Below are 21,197 nucleotides of genomic sequence, written 5' to 3' on the forward strand. Positions count from 1 at the left end.
GTCAAACCAAGAAGAGGTGTGGACTGCGGCCCAGGTTGTCTTCTCTTTCACAGAGTTAATTTTTGTTTTCTGCATGTTTAACAGCCTCTAACTGGAATGGCTCCCCCCGACACGCAAATACAATGCAATGTGCTTGGAAACAGTGATTAAAAAATAAAACCCGATTTAAACATTTATTTTAATCTGAAGCAATAAATCTAACAGACTCAAACAAACAAGGGTAAGTCTAATCAATCATATTTTTCCTCATGTATTGAGGCATATTACCTCCGTTTTTTAACAAGGTCTGCAGGCCCAACATGGAGACTTTCACAAAAGAAAAAGGAAAGGAAATAAAAGAAAAAAAAATGTCTATAGTATGATACTGGACAGTCGTTGTGCTCATCAACCTACTGGTTAACAGAGACAGTAAACCTTGTAGGTTAAGGAGCAGCTGACCGTCAGATTTCATGACATTTGTTATTTAAAAATATCACTGGTGACTCATGTATAAAAAAATGTACACAAAGAAAAGAAAAAAAACCTAGAATCTTGTTTGCATATACCTGTGAAACTGAATTGGCTTTAGCAGCTTGATTACACTCGATAACAAAAGAAGTGCTCCTTTTTTGGCACAAAGTCTGGTTTGAGCAGATGTGTGTGTGTGTGTGTGTGTGTGTGTTCATGATCACAGCTTTATCACATGGCTGCACGGCCTTTAAAACTGTAAAACTTAACTGCAGGACACACATTTACCACATATTCCCTAAATTAGAAGTTCCTACTTTGAATGCCGCCCCAGTAGTCCCACATTTTGACACTGGCTGAAGAAACATAGCATCAGTTTAATTTCTTGGATCCTTTTCTCTTTCCCAACATGTGGTACATTTTAGAGAACAGTTAGGTGTGTCAGCATTTTGCTTAGGATACCGATGAACAAAAAGAAAAAAAAAGTGACTCGATAACAAAGAGCATATTGATTCAAACTATGGACAAAGAATCTAAGTTTGAAAATAAATATTTTTCCTCTCCATTAAAAAACAAAACAACAAAACAAGCAAACTGAAGTGTGTGTGTCTTCTTTGTCCCAGCTCTCTCAGAGGCACTGAGAAATACGGACAATATTCTCTTTTCAATGGGCATGCAGTCCACAGGATCACAAGACCCCTGACAAAAACCCTGTGGAGCAATAGCCATTCGCATGTCGGTCGCTGGGTTGAAGATGAGAACGGTTAACATCCACTGGAGCAAAAGATTTAGAGACCGATCACTCAGAACAGCTTTCATTTTATCTGCACCAACTGCTTTTTACTTTTCCTTTCGCTAGGCCACATAGTTGTACTGGTTGGAGTTCTCCTTGTCACGCTCCATATAGTCCCTGTCAATAAGAGACTCTATCCTCTTCTTCAGGTCAGCGGGCTGAAAGGGAAAAGCACAGAGACACAGAAGCGTCACTGAGAATATCACTTCTGCTATAAGGTGTGATCCCAGTAACTCAAAAGTCATTTAACTTTTATTAAATCAACTTCATTTGACCTCTGTTGCAGGGCTGCTAAAACTGCCATTGATGCTACATAAAACAGTCTGAACACATTGAACTAGGGCCAGTTTTAAAACTACCCTCGCTGAAATAAGCCAGCAGCACTGTGGTTTACTCTCAGCGCTCTGGGGGCTACGGTGAGTACGTTTACGTGACACTTGTGAGACCTTACCGTCAATGAAACATGTTTCTGTGAAGACAAATCAAATCATACTCACTACTGAAGCCCCGTACTCAGAACCCTCATTGGAAATGAGCATAAATGGACTGAATGCCTTCAAAGGCCTCCCCATTTTAACTTTGTTTCAACTGTGAAACCCTCATAGATGTATTTGAGTTAAAGCTAGACTTTATGAGAACTTTATAACATTATAGGTCTGCTCCTTTATTTTATGACAACTAATAAGTAACAAGTAGAAGAACTAAAAGATCTGAGATAATATACGTCTAAACATGTAGAAACTGTGTCAGTTAATAATTTGTCCATGACATTAGTGTCGCCATGATTTAAAGGGCTAAACTGAGGGATCTTTATCTGAACGCTGCAACGTGAATAACGAAAAGGAACCTATTTATACAAGTTGGAATGAACATCATCACCTTTAATCTAGTTTTAAATTAGTATTACCAAAATAATCTTCGAATCCCTGCAAAGTGCAGGGATAAGACGGAAAACACGAGTGGATAAATCATAATACATTAGCTAAATTTAACTATGAAAAGAGAATGTGGAGTTTTAAAAAGCTTCAAATTGTAGCAATATTAAAGTGCTGAAGATCTGGGTTGTGTGGAACCCTTTTCTTATTTTCTCTGGTACTAGACAAACCAAAAAAAGCAATCTTTGGTTTTACTACTGCTCATCATCCATAATTTCCTGTGGCCTTCACACTGCTTCTGCATAATAACAAGGTAAAAAAGGTTAGAAAGCAGTTTAGGAGTCACGCTTATTACCTTGACAGGGAACTTGAGCTGGTTGTACACCTCAGACATCAAGAGATTATGGCTGAGAGTCTTCCTCATCTTCATGATCCGCACAATGGCAGCATCGATCTGATACTGACGGTCCTGAAAGACTCTTTCCGTGGTGCTGGCTTGCTCCTCCACCTGGAGCGAGACGTGAGTTAAATCATTTCCTAATACCTTGAAGTGAAGTGCTAGTTTCAAGCAGTGAGACAGCGTTTTATACCGTTTCTTTCATCTGAATCTGGTTTATCTTGATCCTGAAGAGTTTGTGTTTGAAGTCATTATTGCAGGAAAACTTGTCCCCATCCTCCACGTCTTTGCTTTTTGGGATTTTGGTGAGGACTCGTGCTTTTCCGCAAGCAAGTGACTGCAGCGTCCGCCGCAGCTCGCCGTCCTCTGGAACCCAAAAGACACGCAAGCGGATGAGGGGTGCTGAACAAAGAGGACGCTGCCACGTTGCCATCAATGTGCTACCAACCAAAGTTCAATGTGGAATTACAAACCTATTCCTGTCGCCAGTTTGATCTCCTCCAGCGTGAACTCTTCTCCTTCATTAAACATCAGAAGCACAAGTGTTTGAAAAAGTGACACTTGTAGCTCCTTCTTGCCCTTTTTCAGGAAAAGACAGAAAATAATTAATAGGAAGATTTCGCTGCCGAGCGCACAAAACAAACAGAAATGTTTGGAAAAGAGTTACAAACCTCTTTGAATTCAGCTTTTAAGACACAGTGACCTAATGTCGATTGCCACTGCAGCTTCCTGCCGCTGTGTTTGCCCAGGTAGAAAGTCTTGAAGATCTCTTGCAGTCGCACCATCTGGGCAAAGATAAGAGAAGCGTAACAAGGCAACATTTGGTATATTTATTGCATGGAGTGGGTTGGGTGGGGGGTTATAAAAACGCCATGTTCTCAATATTTGCTCAGCACTAACCTCAGCAGGCAGGTGCACTTCCATCGGGACGTACGTTGGCCAGTAGCCCATAGTGAGGATGTTCACCGTCAGCTCAATGTTGCCGGGAATGTTTTGGCACTGCATGTACTACAGAAGTAGAGGGACATGTCTTATGAAACTACCTCCTCCGGCACGGGTTCAATAGTTATCCACCCACCGAACCATCTATGTATCCATCTCTTTGAAATTATTGTTAACACGTGTTTGAGCAGAAAATGCATGAAGTGACAGCTTTTAGCTTTGTTGCCATGTCTATTTACTGTGTTTAATTCTAATAAATATATCTCTTTTTTTTTAGGGCTCCAATGAATAAGTAGAGGAGAAAAACAATGAAATAACAACTTTTATATAGACCCAGAGAGACTGATTGTCTTTTAAATTCTATTCACTCCTAATTGCAGAGCGATGCAGCACAGCTACAAATGCTCACCTCCTTTAGGCCTCACCGTAGGCCCTGTGGTCCTTACCTGTTTGAACTGCACCATGATGTCTTTAGAAAGCTCCATATCCTTAAACATTCCCTCTAGTTTGCTGGTGAACGCTGCTCCACATTCTGAGAAAATATCAAAAAGGTTGTTTTCGTGACTACTTTCTCACCGTGTGCGTCTAAAAGTGACAGCGAGGGAATTAACTAACCGTGTTTGAGCTTCGATAACATCGATTTTTCAGCATCCACCGAGGCACTTTTTCCAACCAGCAACCTCTTGGCCAGATCCTTTTTATAAAAGGCCTCAAACACATCTTTTCCTACAGTAAATACAATGTTATTACAATACAAAAACAAGAAACAGGGAAAACAATTCAACTGGAACAAAAGTAACAGTAAATATTACCGTAGATAAATCTAAAGATAATCATGATCTTATCCAGCATCTTCTCCAGCTCTTCATCCGTTGCCTCTTTGTTTCCTGCTCTTAGTTTTGAATCCACGTGTTTTGCTGTAAAAAAAAAAAAGAGAAGAAAAGTTGAACTCATGGTGATTATGATCACATGCCCATTCACAGAGAGCGTGGAGGTGATCAGTGAGTAAATGCGCGGTAACCAACCTATGAGCTCTGCGGGTTTATTTGGCCGTTTGTTGATGAATGTCTCAAAAGCCTCCTTCATGGCGTTAACAAACCTCTCGTTCTTCAAGAAGCACACGTCAATGATGTGATCCACCTTGTCTTTAAAGTCCAGCAACTCTTGCACCATTGTTTTGTCTTTTTCCGAGTTGATGACGATTGTACTTCCGAAAGCCTGAACGTACATGGATAGGATACCGAGAAACAAATGAAGAACGAGGAAGGCAAAAAAAACCAGAATGAGCTCCGCACGCTCGCACTAAATCATCTTCTGTTTTATTAATCATCACCAAGGCGGCCGTACCTTTATGTACTCGATCCAGTGCTGCAGCAGCACCTGAACACCGCCTCGCACTCGACTGAAGAGCTGATAGAGAAGAGACAGATCCTGAATTCTGTTCTCGTCCAGCAGGTGAGTCAGCCCTGCAGGTGCACAACAACACACAGGCAGTGTCAGCTTCCCATCGGTCGCTATTCACATCCATCTTTTTACATTTACCCACAGCTGCACATGTTCATGTGAAGAATGTGTACCTTTTTGCAGAGTTGCAGTGAGGTGTTCGCCCAGCAGCTGCTTTTCCACAGTAGCAATGAGAGGTTTTCTGAAAGGCAAAGAAAAGTTTGTTGTACATGAATATGTAGAACTTTTTATTTATAAACTAAATGCCACAGGCCAACACTTACTGTGTGCTCTGATCTAGATATGTGATTACTCTATCAGCCTCCTCCTCCAACCGTTTGTTGACATGATGGAGATATTCTGGCACCTAATAAAAGAGAGATGGCAAAGCAAAACTGTGACTTTAACACCATGGCATGGCCTCAATGGACCGCCCTTCACTCCAATATTGCTCCGTGAAGGCAGGATCTGGTCATCTTCTGTGTTAGAGCTGTGAACCTAGTGAATGAGAACCAGCCGGCATCGTGGTCATGCAGCTGCAGCGCTGCCAGCTTGCGTGAGTGGAGAAGGTGTAGCAGCAGCCTCCGCCGAGACATTCAGCCATTTCCAACTTTCTCTCTGAGCAATCACCGTACACGCAAATATGAAAGCACATGTGTTCTCTTTAGCTTAAGAGGAAGATGATTTTGTCTGACATTACTGTGCTCATAAAATCAAGACTTTACATCAGCAGAGCAGCAGCCACATAATGCTTTCAAGTGAACCGCGGCTGAACACTTAGTCTTAATGGGAGTCTTTTTAGACAATGTGAAACAGCAGCTTTTTCTAAGACTTTGGCTGAAATAAAACACAGCATGTGCGAGAACAGAGAGCATCAGTGGAGAAAGCAAATGTGAGGAGCTGGAACTAAGCAGACTATAAATGACTTGATGATTTACTAAATATGCTAATAAGCATATGATGTCATCTAGAGACATCTATATGAAGAAAAAAAGATGCCTGGTTCAATGGAGCTGGACTGAAATTTAAATCTTCTGATTATTCACACGACTGAGGAATTAAATGCTTTTTCAATAAAAGGAAGCCAATCAAATTGCTTGTTTTATCCAGCCATCAATACACTGATATTCACTGCACATTTTTACACATATTGTAAAAAAAAAAAGAAGCTCAAAATCCTCATATCCGAGACACAAAAAACAGAAAGTTTGGACCATTTGCTTAAAGTAATTGACTGATTACCAAAATGGCTTCTTGTTCATTTTCACAAAGTGAAATCCTGTAGATTTAATAGAGAGGCAGAATCTAATTTACCACGCTCATCTCTGAAATGAGAAAAACACACTGGAAAGAACAGAGCAGCTCCTGGACACAGGTCACATAAATCACCTCTCTCTCCTGCATCAGCCTCTGTCCCTCTGCAGCGTACAGGCGATTAGTTTCCTCCAAAAAGCGCTGCTCAAAGGAGTCTTGATAAATCTGTCAGGGCCGGAGAGAACATAGGTTTCATTACAACCATTTGTCAGCCGGAAACCGACAGATCATGACACTTCTTTGCGAATTAGAATCACCCAATGCCTGAGCTGAACTCCTTTTGGAATGCAGGACTACAGTAATCTATGCTATAAAATTTAAATGAGCTGGTAGTTGGTATGCTTGTTACCTGCAGGTCAGAGAGCATGCTCAGCAAGCTCCTCAGAAGACTGCGGTCTATGGCCTCTCCGTTTCGCTCCCTCTCGATGAGCAGCAGAATCCCGTCGATAGTTTTACTCTGGACCTTTAAATCACTGATGATGTAGAACCTGAACAGCTCCAGGCCCATGTCCCTGCAGACCACAGCAGCTTGTTCAGCACCCACTTTGACAGGAATCAGCCTCATATACGATCGATAAGCAGTGACGTCACGGATCACTCACCAGATTGACGGCAGCATTGAATTCTGAAGAACATAGGTGCGATCCAAAAACAAAAATATACTCCTAATCATGATCTGTGAGACAAAAACAAAGAGTTTTGGTAAGAAGAAGTTACACATTTGAACAATTTCCCTTTGGCAGGAAGGTTTAAGCACTTGCTTGTGTGATTTTTAATCCAAGGGTCACTTCACTGATCTTTGTCAACTCAGCATGTAGACACAGCTGCAGGATATCTTCTGTAAGTCTAAAGCCAGCTTTTTAAAACATTTGTTTCTCATTAAAAAAGAAACTGAGAAAGAGAGCCAGCAACTTAAGCTACTTTACGATTAACATCTAAAGTAAAATGTAAAACTTAATTTCCTCCGAGTATAAAGGTAATACAGATGATCTCTTCTATAGTGTAAGAGAGAATGATGTAATCCTTACAATAACCAGATCATTATCATTATTTTCCTTTGCACCATATCAAATATTTCCAATGCATTTTGGTCACCAAACAGTCTTGAACGATAAAAAGCTAAAGCTGAATTTGGTTGCTACTCTCTTGTCTCTACTCATCTGAGCGGGGACATATCGCTCACACAACTCTTGAAATGGAGCACTGTGATATGATCATGGACCTCAAAGTCCACATCACACTTTGGGTTGAGGTTGATCGCTGTTCTACAGCTTCAAGCGAAACACTAAACAGCAGCTTTCAGCAGAAGGGTCCACAGTCTCCAGACCAGAAGCAGACAAAAGCAACCTCTTGGTTTTCTTTGATGCTGCCGTTGTTGCACACTGTGAAATCGTGCTCCAGGGTCAGACCCACGTCAAGACGACATCCAGAAGACTCCAAGGGATAAGATTCAGTTTCATCTAAAAGCTTCTTTCTCTTCTCCAAGTCAAAATTCAAATTAAAGGGCTGTTGTTCTGACACATTGGTGGAGGTTCATTGGAAGATCAGAACCGGACTCGACTGTCTAAAGTGTGGCAGAACTCCTCTACGAGGGGTCTCCGTGCATTTTGAATCTGGACTGATCTTTCCTTTCTTACAAGAGTAGGTTCTGAGCCCCATATGGACACATTAATGCACATCAATCCAAATGCAGAGAACATCAAGCCTTTCTGAGGTGGAATTACTATATTTACACAACCACTCATGACAGAAGACTACGGGCCATGTGTTTATGCACTTATGCACAATATATTTTCATGTACAAGTAGGGACGCATGATTATGTATTTTTGCCTATATCTAATATTTCATTTTAAAGTATTGATCAGTGGATATCAAATGTTTAATCATGCCTGCCTTTCACAAGTCCCTAAGGCCAATAATAATTCAGTGCAATGGCCCTTTACTCATAAAAACTGATGTCATGTTTAACAATTTTCAACGATTAGGAAAAATAAACAGTAATCAAAGTGATCGAACTTACCATTTGTCTGCAGTGATCTTGCCAACACTTGTCGATTTTCTTCAGGAAAAGCACGCTGTCCAGGGCATCCGTGAGAACAAAGTTAAGTCAAATGTGGACTGCAATTCACAAGCTTTTCTGGAAGTTCTGATCATGCACGATTCCCCTTTAACAACCACTAAGATTTACTGACTGGAGCTGTAAAGGATATTCTCTGAATTGATCAATTTGTGCCTTGATGTGGTCTTCACACACAGCCCTCAGCTGTTTGTAAAGCTTGGCGGATATCTTATGGGAACAGAGGTTTTCAACGGCCTGAAGAGAGACAGAGAAAAGCGTCACCTGCTGTACGTGATGACGGCAAAGCCGCTGCTCGCACATCCAGACACTTTCCTGTGAGAGGTCAGCTGCTCTGTTTTGATACCTGGTAAAGCTCCTCTAGATTGTACTTGATTGAAGTGCTGTTCTGTATGGCCTCCACTGCTTCTTTCAGCTTCTGCCAGGTTTCCTGTGTGTAGTTCTCGGGTAGCTTCGGTTTTTCTGCGAGGAACACAAAGTACAGAGGAAACCTTTGACAACACTGAACTTCAGCAGGACAGCGGAGGGCTAACTTTAAAACATCGATGTTCTGCTGGGTGACAAGTATCTGGTCACTGGACTTTGGTTATTAGACATTGTAAACCCTGACATGGGCATTCTTTCTCCTTTAAATAGCTTCACATATAAACAGTCCCCTTTCATGAAACCTCAAAGACACGGCAGCCTTCTTTTGATGATAGTTTCTTTCATTTAATCTGGATCTTCACACATTGGTGGTCCATCAGCTTAATTTACGAGGTTTGTTTGCTTTTCTTGCATGTGTGACAAACTAAGCGATTAGAGTTCATGATATTTCAATCCCTTCCTACAATATCAACACAGCCATTTTCAAATATTGTTCATGCTAAGCTCTGACGTTTACCCATTAAATCAGTTCCTATTCTTTGCATAAAGTATGCCAACTTCTATAACTATTCTAAGCTAACATTTTAAGTAATACAAGATTAAAACGAGCATATATGTACTAAAGTACTCTGCAAACAAGCTATATCTCTGTCTTTTCATACCCTCCATGGCAACTTCTACCCAGTTTTTTTGTACTCAAGACTGTTTTGGTTGTGTTAAATGAAAAGTCTTACTTAGTTCATCGTTTCATGTGTCTAATTTTGTTTTTAAATTGATCATGACCAGCTAAAGAAATATCCTGCTCAGACATGTCAGACCCCAGTTCATACCCCATTCTACATCATGAACACATAGGCTCTTAATTGCAGCACAGCGAGTGGACACTGAAAACAACAAAGGTCCAGCAGGCACCACATCACTGCATTAATAAAGGACTTGTCAGAAGTTGGATCGCATAATCCACCAGAGTCTCAGATACCTCTGAAGTTTTTGATGACTAGTTTCTTGGCAGCACCGGGTTTACTGTTGGAAAAAGTGCCGGATCCTGCGGTTTTCGTCAGTCCGTTTGCGTGGTGTCCCACGCCACCGGGCAGAAACATGGCTTTGCTTTTGTTATTGGAGCACGAAGCAGCGGCGGCGGCAGCAGCAGCAGCCTCCTCAGCCATTTTCACATCCAGTCCAATGAAATCCACAGAATCCTCAAACCTCAACTTCTTCTGAATGTGCAGCGGAGTGGGAGAGCAGGAGGGAGAGGAGGAGGAGGAAGAATTCAGGGTTTTGGGAGGCGAAGAAGAGATCGTGTCACTTGTGTCTTCCCTCTCAGAGCCGTTTATTTTCCTCTTTTTCGGAGATGTGATGTTGCTGCTGTCGTTTTTGACATCAGTAGACGCGGGTCTTGCCTCCTGGGTTGGCGGTGGTGGGGGATTAGGGGAAGATAAACCTGTTGGAAACATGAAAAACGGGAATACTAATTCTTAACAGCCTGTATTTTTTTTATCCGAAACTTCTAGGCTTGCCGGGGAAGAGCACAATGTCCGAGAGCTTTTGTCTGTCTCAACGCGGGGAGGTTTCAACCAATTCCTTTATCCACTATAAAACAGACAATAAATTGTAAACTACTCAGCCCCACTTAAAACCGAGCCTTCTCTCTTTCTTGTTATTGCTGGCAGAAGAATAAAGATGGTTGGCTATTGCTTCCTCTTCTTGCCTCGCTTGTCCAACCGCGTCGTGAAGTCGTTCAGTAAGAGCGGTTAAGTGAAGCGGCCGTTAAAGAAAATTATCTACAGAAGAGATGTAAACATAGCATTAACAAGCTCACGTGTTATTAAAACGGACGCTGGTAAACACGAGAAAATTTCGCTCGTAAAAGCTAATCGGTGACCCCACCGGAAGTACTTTGTACAAAAGTACTTTTCGCACAAGCGTGTTTTTTTTTTCTTTATATCGACTACAGTGCTGTGACTGTTTGGGCCACAAGATGGCGCCATAGCAACGCTGTAGTTTCTCTGGGTTTGACGTCATTGTTTTGCTCATTGAATAATTCAAAGTATTTATTTAAAGTATGAAGTATGAAGTAAAAATATGATGCAGTATATCAAATAGCAATTTATTATTTTTGCTAAATACAGACGTGAAAATTGTTGGCAATTAGAAACCAATTTGTTAAGATACACTTCAGAATTAATTGAAATGTTTCACTGATATTAAATGCAACATTAATGTAAAATACTGGGATAACGGTATGAAAAATATATGAAAAGGTTACACATTTAAGATAAAAGTTAAAGGCTAAAAAAGCTTTGTGACCACTAACATGCTATAAGATAACTGGTGCTACATTCAAATGTTCGTATATTTACATTAGTTTAATTGTCTTTAAGTAGAAAATGCAGCACTCTCCGAATTTGGATTTTGTCAACTGAAATCGGGTCACATTACGTTTCCATGGTGACAGAAGAACAGCGCCTTGCCGTGTTTAGTGTCGTAAAATGTCGCAACGCTCGTACTGCTGGCCCTGCTCTACGAAAAAAGCGTGGAATTGCTTTAGCACTCCTAGGCAGATGAGTTGTATTTAGTGATTTTCGTGTGTACCTTTCCTGACTCTACGCACTGAGTTCTGCCAAGCATTGAAACACTTGAAGAAGGCGGCAACTCTGACCAGCGAGAATGTTTAAAAAGTAAGTTCGTGATTATTTCTGTGTTGTCATGCGTTAGCTAGCGGCGCGCTGAAGTGGCTAGCAGTTAGCGCGAGGCAGAAGCCTAATTGAGTTTGTATAAAGATAACGTTCAAGTCTAAGGACGAGCTGACATGAGTTATGGGAGTTTGAGAGAGCCTTTGTCAAGGTTAAAACCGGTGCCTGCGCCATACCTGCTGACAAAATCTGTTCAAATGTTTCAGTTATGTGTGATGATGGAGATATTTTTCTACATTTGACTGTAGTTTAAAACTATTTACACTTCTAAAATATAATGTCTGGAATCAGACAGCTGCTTCAGTGGATTGCATCCTAAGATGTCTTTACAAAGTTTTTCAAAATTCCACTGTCACTGTGTCCCGACAGAAAATCAGTGAGGTGAGGTCACTAATTGAGGAATTGTCAGTTTTGTACCTAAATACCCAACTTGCGTACTCGTGCTTTTATTGGGGGGAAACATTGCACTTTTCACTCCACTGCATTTATGTTACAGCTTTAGTTACCTTCCTACAGATGAGTACTCTTAGAAATATGATACATGTCATGGAACACTGACTTGTCATTCAGTAAATGAATGCATTTGACAGTAATCATCTAGCTACAGGGGTTTTCAAAGTCTGAGGCACAAAGTCTGGAACAAAAATATGAAAAGATGAGCTTATTATTAATTTATGGGGCCCTCGAGATAATCGAAAACGAGACTGAAGTAAAATGAAAGCCTCAAATCAAATTCAGTCTTTATTTATCAATTTAGATCATCAGAATTATTCTGTGACTAAGAGTTCTAAATATATGGCCTTTTATTTAACAAAAAGATTAAAATAAAATAGTGTTCCTGTGGCTTAATTTGGAGGTTTCACTTTCTGGGGGTAAACTGTCCATCTAACTGAATATGAATTAAACCCATGGGAAATTTTAAAGATAACGACTCTTTTATAAACCAATATGAATTATATTCTTTGTTTGTTTTACAAACGGACATATTCATTTTCTTAAAGATAACATTAAAACTAACAAAACAATTACACCAAAGTTGTAATCAAAAACAGAATTATTGTTTAAAAAGAGATGAATACAGAATCAGGATGAGTAAATAATTGCCTCTGAGACTAATAAACAGTTAAACAACTAAAGTCTCAAACCAAATAAAAAAATGCTGCCAAAATGAACATTTCATTATATAACCCAAATAAATGAATGAAAATTAAATGAAACAATACAATGAACAATCAATTCACTGGAGTTGCCTATAAAATGTACATTATTGCTCCTTCTTTGCAGTTTGTCCCACCTCCAGCCTGGCCTAACCTACTCCATAGCGTTCAGGATCATATTTAGCCAAATGTTTTGATGGGTTGGTAAATCACCAACATGCACCAACTTCCCCTCAGCATAAATAAAAAGGCCTTTAAAGAGACGTGGCGCTTGTCACACCTCCATGCTATGCACTTCTGCTTTTTGCAGTCGGGCAGAAACAATGGGTTGTCTCAAAATGAATGGTCACATGATGTTAAAAGTGCAGGGTTGCCAAGATACAGGGCGTAGGTAATCTTAACCCACTTTCCCTTACATAAATAGTCCCTTCCAAGGTATTAATTTGCTTCTGACTTAGGTCAACAGTCAAATTCCCACAGACCGTATCAAAAACTATTAGAACACTCCTTCAGAGAAGAGGATGTTGTCCAAGTTGAGGACAAAACTGAACAACGCTTTACACCTGCTCTGTGACGTGCTGGTCAGCCACAGGTGCTTGTTCCACTGCAAACACCTGTGGCTTTATAGCAGGGTTCTTCAACCCTGGTCCTCGGGACCCACTGCCCTGCAGTGGAGGAGGGAAACATCGAAAACATGATGAGCCCTGCTATAAAGCCATAAAACTGCATCCTCTGACAGCCTGGTGTCAACTGACCGGGTAATAATTGTTAAATAATGATGCGCACACACACACACACGGATGTACGTGGTGTATATTTACCTTCTAGTTTACTATTTTACGACTTAATTTGTCTTTTCTTTTCTTGTTACAGTTAGTTGTTGTTTATTACGATTTCTATTTCCATGATTACTAGATAGTTGTTTTGTATTGTGTGTATTTCTGTTGTTTATATCACTGCTGTTACTTCTTATCTCCAGTGGAGCACTGTAGCTAAAGACTTTACCCTCTGAGATAAAAAAAGAAAGTAGATCTGAAATTAAGACTTAATTAAAACTTAATTAAGATATTCTTTTCATGGCTAATTTGATATTTCCTCTGCTTCATTCATGTCTGAGCTGGATTATTCTAATCCTGCTTTCATGTGTGCGTCATGCGGAACAATAACTTGTGTTAATAAACTTGCTTTCAGATTTGATGAGAAAGAAAATGTGTCCAACTGCATCCAGCTGAAAACATCGGTGATCAAAGGCATCAAAAATCAGCTGTTGGAACAGTTTCCCGACATCGAGTCATGGCTCAATCAAATAATGCCCAAAAAGGACCCTGTCAAAATAGTGAGATGGTATGTTTTTGTTCTTAAACAAAGTCTTTTTGGTACAGTGTATCCTCTCCTACAGTTTTTGTTCTCTGTATTTATTCCAGCCATGAACACATTGAAATCCTGACAGTGAATGGAGAGCTGCTTTTCTTCAGACAGAGAGAAGGACCGTTCTACCCCACGCTCAGACTGCTGCATAAATGTGAGATCTCCTTACAGTTGATGATTCTCAGTTGGGACTTCCTTGCATTTGAATTATCTCTTTTCTGGTCTTAGATCCCTTCATTCTCCCACACCAGCAAGTAGACAAAGGGGCCATCAAATTTGTCTTGAGTGGTGCCAACATCATGTGTCCCGGGCTGACGTCACCAGGCGCTAAACTTTACCCCTCTGATGCGGACACAGTAGTTGTATCCTTTTATGTGCAGTTTAATATAAATATTCACATTTTACACAAACTTCTCAGCATGATTGCCTTTAACGAGTGGATGCAGGCCATTATGGCAGAGGGGAAACAGCATGCACTTTGTGTTGGCGTAATGAAGATGTCAGCAGAAAGCATGTAAGACTTCAACATGTGTCCCTGAAACAAATTCTCACAGTTGGATCGTTTCTGCTTTGAACTAAACTCATCTCATCTTTCTGTGTGTTTTGCAAACAGAGAAAAAGTCAACAAGGGAATCGGAATTGAGAACGTGCACTATCTGAATGATGGCTTGTGGCACATGAGGACGTATAAGTGATGACGTCGGCACCTGTAACAGCCGACCCAAACCACCCAAGACACTGTGTGGAGCTCTGGGGGGGGGGGGGCAGAGGCATGAGCTGCCAGTCAACTGTTTACAGACGTAGCTGTGTACCTGCTGGAGGCTTTAAATCAACCATTGTGATGCACAAATAAAGAAAACTTGCTTGGATCTAATTGTTTGTGTTTCTGATGGCACTGCATGATTTTAGCATTGAATTTTTTTACTGTGATGTAGCTTCTTGAACGTGTCTGTAATCTTAGTTGAATGATGGGTAAATATTTACATACTGGCACAGGGCACACTAGGCTCAAGCATGTTGTAAAACCAGTTCTCCTGGGACTTCCAACTAGATTTTTAAGACTGTCAAATTGGGTACATCATACGAGATCGAAATCTGATCCAAATCCTACCTTCATGAAGTTTTAAGGTTTTTAAAACCGTTGAGGTGTTTCTCATCTTTATTGGGTTCATTTGTAGTGTTAATGAACCCACAGGGGAATCATTGATAACTTCAGTAACTCCTTTTTCTTTTTACCGCTGGCAGCTACTTAAAGTACAACACACACGTCATTAGAGCTGCAAAGTATAACATTTTTATTTTTCAGATTCTGGTAAAGTGTGAATTTCTCTAGAGTGACATGGGTGATTTTTGAGGGATGCGTGCATTTAATGAAAAATAAATACATTCTCTTGTGTAGAATCAAGTAAATCGGTTGAACTTTAATGCCACAGTTTTCAACACAGCAAACATCCAAATACTTATCAGGGCGATTTCAGAGAAGGCAAATAGGGAAGAGGGTAACCTCACGAAGGCAGCCTTGTTGTCCTTGCCTTATTAGCCTTGTAAGATGACTTACCGGATCTGGCTGCCAGTGAGCCCACAAAAGGCTTTTGCTTCGCTTCGGACAGCCTTCAGATCTCACTGTCATGTACCAAGCTGCTTATTTCTGACAAACTTCTTTCATAAATGTACACCTCGCATTACCGATGCTGAAACAGCCCTTGTCATCACCAGGCCTGTTGCAATGATTTATACTATCACAATTATGTAAGAGAATCGGGTCAGGGCACAAATATCAGGCAAAAAGAAAGTCCAGAGGCCTGGTTTTCAGCACAAAATTCAGATAGTTCCCACCTAATGGTGATGGGATCATTTCTAGGCTTTAGTAGCAACCTTAAACCGTCTTTTAAAAAGATGACTGATGAAGTTTCCACGCCGTTGTTCATCCGTCCTCCGTTTACGTATCATGTCTGTCTTGTGAAAGGTTTGGTCTGGAAAGCCTATAAGTAATACTTATACTTAATAAAAAATGTGTCCTGGGTTTCTTAATAGGGATTGTGGAAAATATTAGTAGGGATTTACTGTAATAGTGGCATAAAAATGAACAGAAAGACAAATAATTGCAATTTTGTTGTATGTGGACTGTCGTCTAAAATTAAATAACTGAAAGCCCTTGTCATGTATTGTACTTTTACTGTAATAAACAAGGCAAAATATAAAATAGTGGCCAGCAGAAAATATTTACAGAGCTCCAGATATATTGTCCAACATAAGTAGTCCTTTTCCATTCCTCTACCCATCACAGAAGCAGCCACAGTCGTTGGATTATTACACACCACAAATCAACGTATCGTTTATTCGTATTACTTCCATTATCCAAAAGCCCATACAGTCACTTTAACCGCCGTGTATTTGTAAAAAGGGCAGTAGAAAAACTACAATGATAAGCTTCTTTGTTTCCATGTTTGAAAAAAAAGAGATGCACTGATTAATGATGCATTAGTGGAACCTTTGAATCAGAAGGGAATGGTTTCTTGGAAAGTATTTAAGTTTAAAATAATGTGGTAAAATAGGCCAAGCATATAGAAGAGTAAAACAATTCCTGATGTTTCTTTAGGTCCACAAAAAGACAGACACTTAAGATACACGAAAAAACTTCAATAATCAAAACATAATCAGATTAACTCCGTTTCATTTGAGTTTCACACATTTCCTCAATTCTGTCCACATTCAAGTGATGGTACACCCATTATTAACACCACAAAGCAATCAGAAGCTGATCATTTCAAGTGCAAAAAGTACAAATATACATAAAAGTAGTATTTCGATCCAGTTTGACAAACAGCAACTGTTTGTAAAACAAAGTTAGATTTGCCATCATAGAAGCAAAAACTTTAAAATGACACAATCAGCTTGAAGGAATGGGACTAGTCATTGTCTGAACCTTCTTGGGGGTAAAATGTTAACAAGTCGTGGAAATCGTGGCCGTATGGACGAAGTCTGTAAACTCCAAACATCATAACCTGCATCTGATTTGGGGACATCCCATTGAACGTGACTGCCACGTCGGAGCAGCAGCCCTCCACCACATTAGTGGGGTTGTTCTTCATGCTATCTGTGATCAGGCTCTCGATACTCTTGCTGTTGAACAGGCCCTTTCCATGTGCGTCTTCTCCGTTCTCTGCAAACACGCCTGTATATTTGAGGCACACGGCCAGCTGCTTGTCTTCACTCAGCTTCCACAGAGCGCGCCCTTTTTCTGGACACTTCTCCTCGTCCTGGAACACATTCACCAGCCTTTTCAGAGCATTGTAGCTTAGAACGATGCCACTTTCATACTCCACATACTCGAGCTCCCCTGACTTCACAGCTTTCCCCAGGTAGAACGGTTCATCTGGATCCTTACTGAGCACAAGATACTTCAGATTCTCGATAATGGCAAATGTGCTGGGTTGTGCCACAAAAAACCAGCGCAGGTCGCCAGCGTTCTCATAAGCATGTTTCAGAGCTTTACGCAACCGAACCCAGTCATCCTTTTCTTTAAGGTCTACCGCCTCGAGCGCCTTCGACGACTCCGAGGTGTAAAACACAGCCTTGTCACAGTGTTTGCTCCAAGTGTCCAAAGCGGTCGCCCAGTAAACAATGTTCTTTGGCTGAACCATGATCACACAATAGACCTGTACTTGATTGTGAAGTTCCTGTGTTTCGCTGTTCGAGAAGTGTTGGAGCTCCTCTTTACTTGCTGCCTTGACGTGATGATGATGGTGCTCATCTATCCCAGAATCAGTGATGGAGCTATAATTACTTATGAGTGACAGCACCAAGTAGAAAATGCTTCCCATGAACATCCCCTTCACGAAACAGCCTCCCTCAGCCAACATGTTGGCAAAAGTTACTGGAAAAAAAAAGAAAGAAAATGCATCGTCGTCAGTCAGGAAATGCAACTCGATCTCCTTTTGTTCTGAAGCGAAATCAAAACTGCTCATATGTTTTAGTCTCATCATCTATGAAGATTTTCAGCTTTTTTGTTAACTGTAATAATAAATTGCCTTCTGGATTGTCTGGTCAGACAAAATTACGCAACTTGAGGATGCTGCCAGAAGTTGTTGTGACTATTATGTCAATAAATTTCCCCGTCAGAGAAATTAAGGACAGCCATCTTAGGTTACAAAGCTTTTGCTGTCTGTAGAGAAATCTTACCCAACAAGTAGTAAAATGTAGCTTATAAACAAATAGCTGACACCGGGACCTTTGTATCTTCTTAAAGATTCCTGTAATCCCAAACTGACCCAAAACTAGCATGTCAAGTAGTTTGCTTGAATTACCTGATAAACTACTACTTGATAGAAAAATGAAAAAAACAAACAAACAAATAAAAAAAGACATTCATGTAAGGTTTGTTTTTAGCCTAAACTTGGACCAATGCCACACTCGCACAGCTTAAGCCTTCCACTGCTCTGGCCACAAGTATCAGCCAACAAGGAGACCAACAGGCCTGGTTATGCTGCAGAGTAAGATTAAGACCAGCAAATCTTTCTAAAGATTAGTGGTAGGATCATTTCCACGCTACCATTGAGATTTGCAAGACTGTTTAGTAAAAGCAACGCACACTTTTTAACACAGAAATGCTAAAGAAATCCTACCAAAATCCCAGGTTCAGACAGCCTGGATCACCAGATTTACATTCATTTTCTCATTGAAAACAGTCAATAAAGGGTTGCTGAAATTATAATCATCGTTCTTGTCAATTGATGGTATGTTTTAGGTGCAAATAAACCTATACATCGGGGATGCTAAAACTAATCTTGAATTATACTTAATGTAGACGGTTTGTTTTTTCCAAACATGAGACTATAAGTGTAAAGACTTTAAAGTGTACACATCGCATGAAAACTGATCATTCTTGAGAATTTTTGCCACTCCACTATTCATGCGAATTATAGTAGAGGATTAATGTGCATCATGAGGATACTTTCCCTTCTGACTGAATGGGTCCTGCTCTGTCTTACTAAAGCTGCTCATAATCTCCTCAGCGCATCAGAAATTAAGCGATTAGCGATGTTGATGAAACACTGCATACCTTAAGTATACAATATTATTTCAACATTTAAATTAGCAGCTTCGAGCAGCAAACAGGTCACTTTACAACACCAAACCAGGGCTTGAAGCTGAAGTCACTCTTAACAATTTACTGTTAGCTAACTGTTAGCTTCTTTTAAAGCGTAGCTAGGGGTCTTGTTAGCGATTTAAATACGAGAAATTAGGTGTATTTACCTTCTTAGTTAGATTACTGTTGCCGTGACAGGTAGTGATTTCGCTGTGGTTGTCTGTTGGCTCCCACTTTTCCTGTTTGGGTAGGCTAACACGTCAGACAACGGAAGCTAAACTAAAGATATATAGAGACGCAGATGCCGCCTCTGGCGCTGCTGTCCGTTGGAATGATACGTCAACGCGGCCGCCATGTTGGGACGGGGGCAGCCGCGTCTGCTTACTGCATTCAACAAAGTCAACAGAGGCAGAGGTCTATCAACGATTAAAATCACCACAACTTACTGAATTTTCAACCAATTTTCAAGCCGTTTGGTTTAATATGATTTTCACATAAATATATGTGATACAGCATAGATTGATTCGTATATATATATCATTTATATCATACATACATTAAACATTTGATTATTTAGACAAAGATTTCAGGTATTTAAGGATAACTCAATCATGCGTTGTTGTTTAAAAAAAACAGTATGTCTTCTCTGTTAATAGAATTGTGCATTTTAACATCAGGGATGTTAAAATGAACAAATGTTTATATGAGGATTCATTAAATAAGAACAATTTCTAATGGTGTATTCTATTATCATTTAGTGGGCATTGCGTTGTGTTAGTGAAATATTAAGATTACATGAGAATTTGTCATGACACTAACTTTGCAAAGATGGTAAGGAAAATGTAACACTGATGGTATCACTCCTTTCTTTAAAAGAGTTGACTTTCCAGTCCTGTCAAAGTCTTTAAAGTGACAGCTGCAGACGACTGAATGGTCCTTTGGGATAAAACCTCTCCTCCTGAGTGCTGCTGCCCATGCCTGCCTCTTCCATTTATCTTTTGGAAACCTACACACAAAACAACTCCACGCTCAGTTCTCTGTGCTTATGGAGCTACAATTCAGGTACATAACTTACGTTAGCAGATAACGTTAATGCCAACTACAGCGCTGATTGCCAAATGTCACTTTCATCATCTTACTGAGGTCTTACTAACAAAAACATATTTTGTTTTCTTGTCCTGACTTAAGCTAGTAATAAGATAGTTCCACTTATGTCATCTTAAGAGATACATCATAACAGTTAAATAATGTAAAACAACTTCTTACTTGTGAAATGTTACTCCAAGTTTATTAGTTTCGGCGTTTCTTTCACGGGATCATCCGTAAACGGCACAAAAGTCTGGCATTTTGCCAGATACATAGCTGTCAGACCTGCTCTGACAGTCTGACTGCTGTCAGACACCCCGACCCAAGATGGCGGCCGTGTTGACGTAACAAGCCCGAATGCGGCATCTACGTGTGTATATCCATGGCTAAACTCCCATAGACATACGTGTGTGTACCCTGAAGTGCAAATCACAACGGCAAAAGAGAAAACACAACAGCAAATCAAAAAACACAACGGTAAAAGAGAAACGATAAGACATTAACCAAAACGGAAAAAGTAAGTACCCACGGGCGACATGAATCGTCGCTGTGAATTCACTGCAATATATAGGGCCCAAGGCAAGAGTGACCACAAGGGGCCCTCCAGGCCAAAAAACACCAGCAAGAAAAACACATCATTTAATTCAGAAATATTTTATTCTAAATGACCAAAGTGCAAAATAGTAAAAATACAAAGACTATAGAAAACTCTACATACAATATACAGTATAACATAAACACAACTGAAATGTGCAAAGTTTTCTGAATAGCAAAAACACAACCAAGCAAAAAAAAGTTATTTGGTCCCATATCCACATCCACTTCCTAGTGGAATTTGTTTTTAAAACTTCAATAACAACTTCAGTGTTCCATATTTTTGTTTAATATAACATTTAGGCTATATCAGAAAATTCAAGAAGATATATATCTTAATTGAATTTAATTCAATTAAGAAATACTTCATTAATCCCATATATATATGTGTGTGTGAGTACTTTCACTACTATTATTATCTGTTATCAAATCTATTTGCAAATATCCACCATATGGAGTGAAAATAGGTTTGATTTTAGTCAAAACTGTCCAACCAGAACATAATGATATTAAAGTGTCTCTGTTTGCTCATATTTTAGTTACAAACTCCCCTT

General features: G+C 40.0%; 3 protein-coding genes across 3 annotated transcripts; 1 reads left to right on the top strand and 2 right to left on the bottom strand.

Moving 5' to 3' along the window:
- Window positions 1–159: 159 nt before the first annotated feature.
- cul4b (cullin 4B) lies at window positions 160–10,558 on the bottom strand. Its single transcript, XM_072395413.1, has 20 exons — window positions 9,636–10,558; window positions 8,637–8,752; window positions 8,424–8,527; window positions 8,234–8,303; window positions 6,814–6,887; window positions 6,561–6,723; window positions 6,287–6,376; window positions 5,182–5,264; window positions 5,032–5,099; window positions 4,802–4,920; window positions 4,480–4,672; window positions 4,267–4,371; window positions 4,070–4,180; window positions 3,901–3,986; window positions 3,413–3,520; window positions 3,184–3,297; window positions 2,986–3,091; window positions 2,706–2,878; window positions 2,471–2,623; window positions 160–1,398 (listed from the first exon to the last, which is right to left on the bottom strand). Exons 1-20 carry the CDS (start codon window positions 10,108–10,110, stop codon window positions 1,303–1,305), a joined length of 2,607 nt encoding a protein of 868 aa, XP_072251514.1. The 5' UTR covers window positions 10,111–10,558; the 3' UTR covers window positions 160–1,302.
- A 577-nt stretch (window positions 10,559–11,135) lies between these two features.
- Window positions 11,136–14,738, top strand: mcts1 (MCTS1 re-initiation and release factor). Its single transcript, XM_072395417.1, has 6 exons — window positions 11,136–11,334; window positions 13,698–13,850; window positions 13,931–14,028; window positions 14,103–14,236; window positions 14,321–14,388; window positions 14,488–14,738. The coding sequence occupies exons 1-6, from the start codon at window positions 11,324–11,326 to the stop codon at window positions 14,567–14,569; spliced, it is 546 nt and encodes a 181-aa protein (XP_072251518.1). The 5' UTR covers window positions 11,136–11,323; the 3' UTR covers window positions 14,570–14,738.
- A 1,291-nt stretch (window positions 14,739–16,029) lies between these two features.
- On the bottom strand, window positions 16,030–19,228 carry c1galt1c1 (C1GALT1-specific chaperone 1). The gene is made up of 2 exons (XM_072395418.1): window positions 19,131–19,228; window positions 16,030–17,751 (listed from the first exon to the last, which is right to left on the bottom strand). The coding sequence occupies exon 2, from the start codon at window positions 17,735–17,737 to the stop codon at window positions 16,784–16,786; it is 954 nt and encodes a 317-aa protein (XP_072251519.1). The 5' UTR covers window positions 17,738–17,751; window positions 19,131–19,228; the 3' UTR covers window positions 16,030–16,783.
- Window positions 19,229–21,197: the final 1,969 nt, after the last annotated feature.

This window comes from Leuresthes tenuis, unplaced genomic scaffold, assembly GCF_036924035.1.
Source record: "Leuresthes tenuis unplaced genomic scaffold, fLeuTen1.0.hap1 SCAF_11, whole genome shotgun sequence".
Classification (NCBI taxonomy): Eukaryota; Metazoa; Chordata; class Actinopteri; order Atheriniformes; family Atherinopsidae; genus Leuresthes; species Leuresthes tenuis.

Coding starts and splice junctions, on each gene's coding strand:
- cul4b (XM_072395413.1), bottom strand. CDS start 10,110: ATGTTTCCAACAGGTTTATCTTCCCCTAATCCCCCACCACCGCCAACC. Junction 6,888..8,233: donor AAGATCACTGCAGACAAATG/GTAAGTTCGATC, acceptor TTTGTCTCACAG/ATCATGATTAGGAGTATATT. Junction 4,673..4,801: donor ACTGGATCGAGTACATAAAG/GTACGGCCGCCT, acceptor ATGTACGTTCAG/GCTTTCGGAAGTACAATCGT.
- mcts1 (XM_072395417.1), top strand. Junction 13,851..13,930: donor CCTGTCAAAATAGTGAGATG/GTATGTTTTTGT, acceptor TATTTATTCCAG/CCATGAACACATTGAAATCC. Junction 14,029..14,102: donor GCTCAGACTGCTGCATAAAT/GTGAGATCTCCT, acceptor TTCTGGTCTTAG/ATCCCTTCATTCTCCCACAC.
- c1galt1c1 (XM_072395418.1), bottom strand. CDS start 17,737: ATGTTGGCTGAGGGAGGCTGTTTCGTGAAGGGGATGTTCATGGGAAGC.